Source organism: Austrofundulus limnaeus, unplaced genomic scaffold (genome assembly GCF_001266775.1).
Source record: "Austrofundulus limnaeus strain Quisiro unplaced genomic scaffold, Austrofundulus_limnaeus-1.0 Scaffold68, whole genome shotgun sequence".
Classification (NCBI taxonomy): Eukaryota; Metazoa; Chordata; class Actinopteri; order Cyprinodontiformes; family Rivulidae; genus Austrofundulus; species Austrofundulus limnaeus.
In genome coordinates, this window is record NW_013952470.1 from 881,186 (window position 1) to 884,627 (window position 3,442).

Here is a 3,442-nt window from a genome sequence, read left to right on the forward strand (position 1 = left end):
GGTGGTAAATCAACTCAGCGACAGAGCATCAGCGCCTGCATCTTAATGAAAGACTTACTGTCTCTCTGCAGAGGTAGACTCAATTCTAATTTATTGAAATATAAGCCCACGAGTTTTTCCCTCACCACCCGATTCAATAACACCACATTTCCAATCGCATCACCGTGGGCCGTCAACCGTCCAGTCAAACTCTTCTTGCTGGTTGTGTTAAGTAGAAAAAAAAGAGACTAAGCAGCAAGTTTTTTTGTTTTGTTATTTTTACAGCCAGTCTTGCACGGTGTCAGGTGTTGTGGAACCCATTTAGCAAAGCTCCAAGGCTCTCTAATTTTCACCTGCAATGCAAAAATCATGAGTCATGAATATCTGAATTGTAAAAAAACAAGGCATCATCAAACTGAACTCACCATGGCTCACTTATGTAGGAGTTTATCTGCTTTATGTGCAAAGAGCTCCAGGCTGCCGGCACAGAACATCAAAGAGAATAAACTTACAGTCTTCAATTTATAAATAAGGCTTTTAAAGTAAGTAGCCAGTAAAGTAAGAGCTGATCCAGATACCACACTACATCTAATCCACACTATTGACCTCTCAGAGTCAATAGTTGACAGTTAATTTAGAGATTGTTAATGGAGCCAATCAAACTGTCTTTCTCTGGTCGCCTGGTGTTGGCCAAGGCACTTACCTCATAACTCCATGTTCGACCCCATAGAGGACGCACCTGTCATGGTGATGGGGTCTGTGGCTGAATGAAAAATCCATCTGTTCATCCATCATCTTTACCCGCTTCTTCTTTTCCAGGTCGCGGGGGTCACAGGTGCCCATGTCTAGCAGTCATTGTGCGAGGGGTGGGGTACGCCCCGGACAGGCCACAAGCCCATCACAGGCCAGGAATTACAAACAAACAAAAAAAATCTGGAAGGCAATCGAAAAAAATATCAAATAAACAGATGGAAAAAAAGTTATAACTAAACTGACACAGGTATTAATGCATATGATGTTCACAAAAAAAGTTGAACTTTTAAAAAAATATTGATAAATAATAACCTCACAAAATTTTAAAACATTTATCAAAATGTTTTTTTCCCCAGTCTGGTTTCGGGATGACCGAGTTTGTGAGGCTACACGTGAACGCAACGCCGATGACGTATACGGATATCGAGGCCGCCTCTTCCGTTCACGGGTTAGAAAACATCTGACTGTGTTACTTCACTGTCATCCAGGAGTTATTACGCTCCAAATATTTACACATCGTAAATATATCCAGCCAGGAATATGTCTGTGGCTTGTCTGAGCCGTAATGTTATGGCTTTTAGGAGTTCTGGTGTGAAGATGGTGAGTATCGGGATTTTTTTTCCCGATAAAACTTAGCTTTCAACTATAAGTGCCACATTTTTTACTTTTTAGCTCGTGCTAGACTTAAAAAGTGAGTAAAATTACCAATAATACGGAAACATGACACTATAACCTCACGCCACGGTGTGAGTGCATGTTTTACGAAATATCGACGAGTTTTATCTGTTAAATAATTAGAAATTCACATCAAAGAAAGGTTGGATTTACTTTTTCTTTTTAATCCATGATACTGAGTTATGTTCGTTTATTTGAGGAGTTTAAATGTGTAAACATATTTCTGTACTTACAAGATGATAAATATTGTTCTTCACTGTCCTGAAAAAGTCAGTTAAGTAATCTTTGGATAGTTGTGATGTAATGTTTTCCTGTCAGTTCATCCAAGCTGCCGCTAGGTGGCGACTCAACACTGTAAAATAGTCCCAGCCTGGGGATTTCTGTCATTGCTGCAACAGATAAAATAATAATAATAATAATAAAATAAAAATAAATCAACAGATTGAAAATAATGCTAATTTAGTTCAGAACAGAGGCAGCATTTATTGCAATCAGATATGATAGATTTAGTTGTAGAGTGTGATAGCTTTGATTGTTTTTAGTGTCATGTTTCTTTGTCTCGTCATTATAGACAGTGCATACCAGAGTTAAATAAACACTATGAATATGCTTTTTTGGTACATAAACAACAACACTGCCACTATTTTTATGCCCCTTTTTTAGTATAGCAATAAGGTAAGTGTAATTATTGCCCTTTTTTGTGTGTGTAACTTCTTGTATGTACTCCCCCACACTGCCGTTTGTTTTTCTTGTTTGTAAAAGATTAAACTGAAGTAAACAAATAAGAATATTGATCTCCTTGATTTTCATCTGTAATAAAGATGGTGCGGTGCACTCAGACTGCAGTCGCTGCGGCTCCAGAACCCAGGATCAAGAAGTTCCAGGTTTACCGCTGGGACCCAGACACCCCTGGAGACAAACCACGAATGCAGACGTACGAGGTTGATCTCAACGCGTAAGTTACGACCCAATCAATGAAGAGAACGCTGCCGAGCAGCACTTTACTCCTTTAGTCTCGCACGATGAAACGCCGCTGTCGTGTGTTTGATTGTCATCCTGTGAACACAGCTGCGGTCCGATGGTTCTGGACGCCCTCATCAAGATCAAGAACGAAATCGATCCCACGCTCACCTTCAGACGTTCCTGCCGGGAGGGTAAGAGTCTCATTTCTGTCTGATCACTTTTAATGTTACTGTATTCGTTGTACTGAACATGTACGGGTTCCTTCAGGTATCTGTGGCTCGTGTGCCATGAACATAAACGGAGGCAACACTCTGGCGTGCATCAACAAAATCGACACCAACACCAGCAAACCCGTTAAAATCTACCCACTGCCGCACATGTATGTGGTGAAAGATCTGGTGCCCGTAAGTTTAAATTGTTTTACCTTCATKAATGTGAGCATCACAACTGCTTTAAATGAGTAAAAACTGTTTGTCTTCTTATTATTCCCAACAGGACATGAGCAACTTTTACGCACAGTACAAATCCATCGAGCCGTACCTGAAAAGGAAGGACGAAAGCCAGGAGGGGAAAGAGCAGTATTTCCAGTCAGTAGATGACAGACAAAAACTGATAAATGATCCAGTTGCCTTTTTTAGTTTAATTTTGTGCCTCTATTGAGAGAGTCACAGAAAGCTGCAGAGAGAAACTACGATTTTTAATCCCTGTTTTCACTCAACAGGACGGCTTGTATGAGTGCATCCTTTGTGCTTGCTGCAGCACCGGCTGTCCCAGCTACTGGTGGAACGGAGACAAGTACCTGGGACCTGCTGTCCTCCTGCAGGTAGAGTATTAATTATTCAAATATGAAATAAACCTCATAATAAGGCCTTGAACCTTGGAGCAAACCGTATATTTTCAAATGATAAGAAAAACCCTGAATCCCTGTCGTCCCACAGGCGTACCGATGGATGATCGACTCCCGCGACGAGTTCACCGAGGAGCGTTTGGCTAAACTCCAGGACCCCTTCTCCCTTTACCGCTGCCACACCATCATGAACTGTACGAAGACTTGCCCCTAGGTGCTTTTACA

General features: G+C 41.1%; 1 protein-coding gene and 1 long non-coding RNA gene across 5 annotated transcripts; one reads left to right on the plus strand and one right to left on the minus strand.

Annotated features, from left to right (window-relative positions):
* Positions 1-239: 239 nt before the first annotated feature.
* Positions 240-773, minus strand: LOC106518920 (uncharacterized). Its single transcript, XR_001310380.1, has 2 exons — positions 683-773; positions 240-456 (listed from the first exon to the last, which is right to left on the minus strand). It is a non-coding gene; the product is annotated as an uncharacterized LOC106518920 (long non-coding RNA).
* Positions 728-3,428, plus strand: LOC106518919 (succinate dehydrogenase [ubiquinone] iron-sulfur subunit, mitochondrial; the record flags this gene model as incomplete). 4 transcript variants are annotated; one of them, XM_014010356.1, is given in 8 exon segments in its annotated part: positions 731-979; positions 1,089-1,180; positions 2,229-2,362; positions 2,476-2,561; positions 2,638-2,774; positions 2,866-2,982; positions 3,092-3,193; positions 3,309-3,428. In XM_014010356.1, coding segments are annotated over 6 exon segments (696 nt in total), but the record flags the coding sequence as incomplete, so codon positions are not given.
* Between the last annotated feature and the right edge of the window lie 14 nt (positions 3,429-3,442).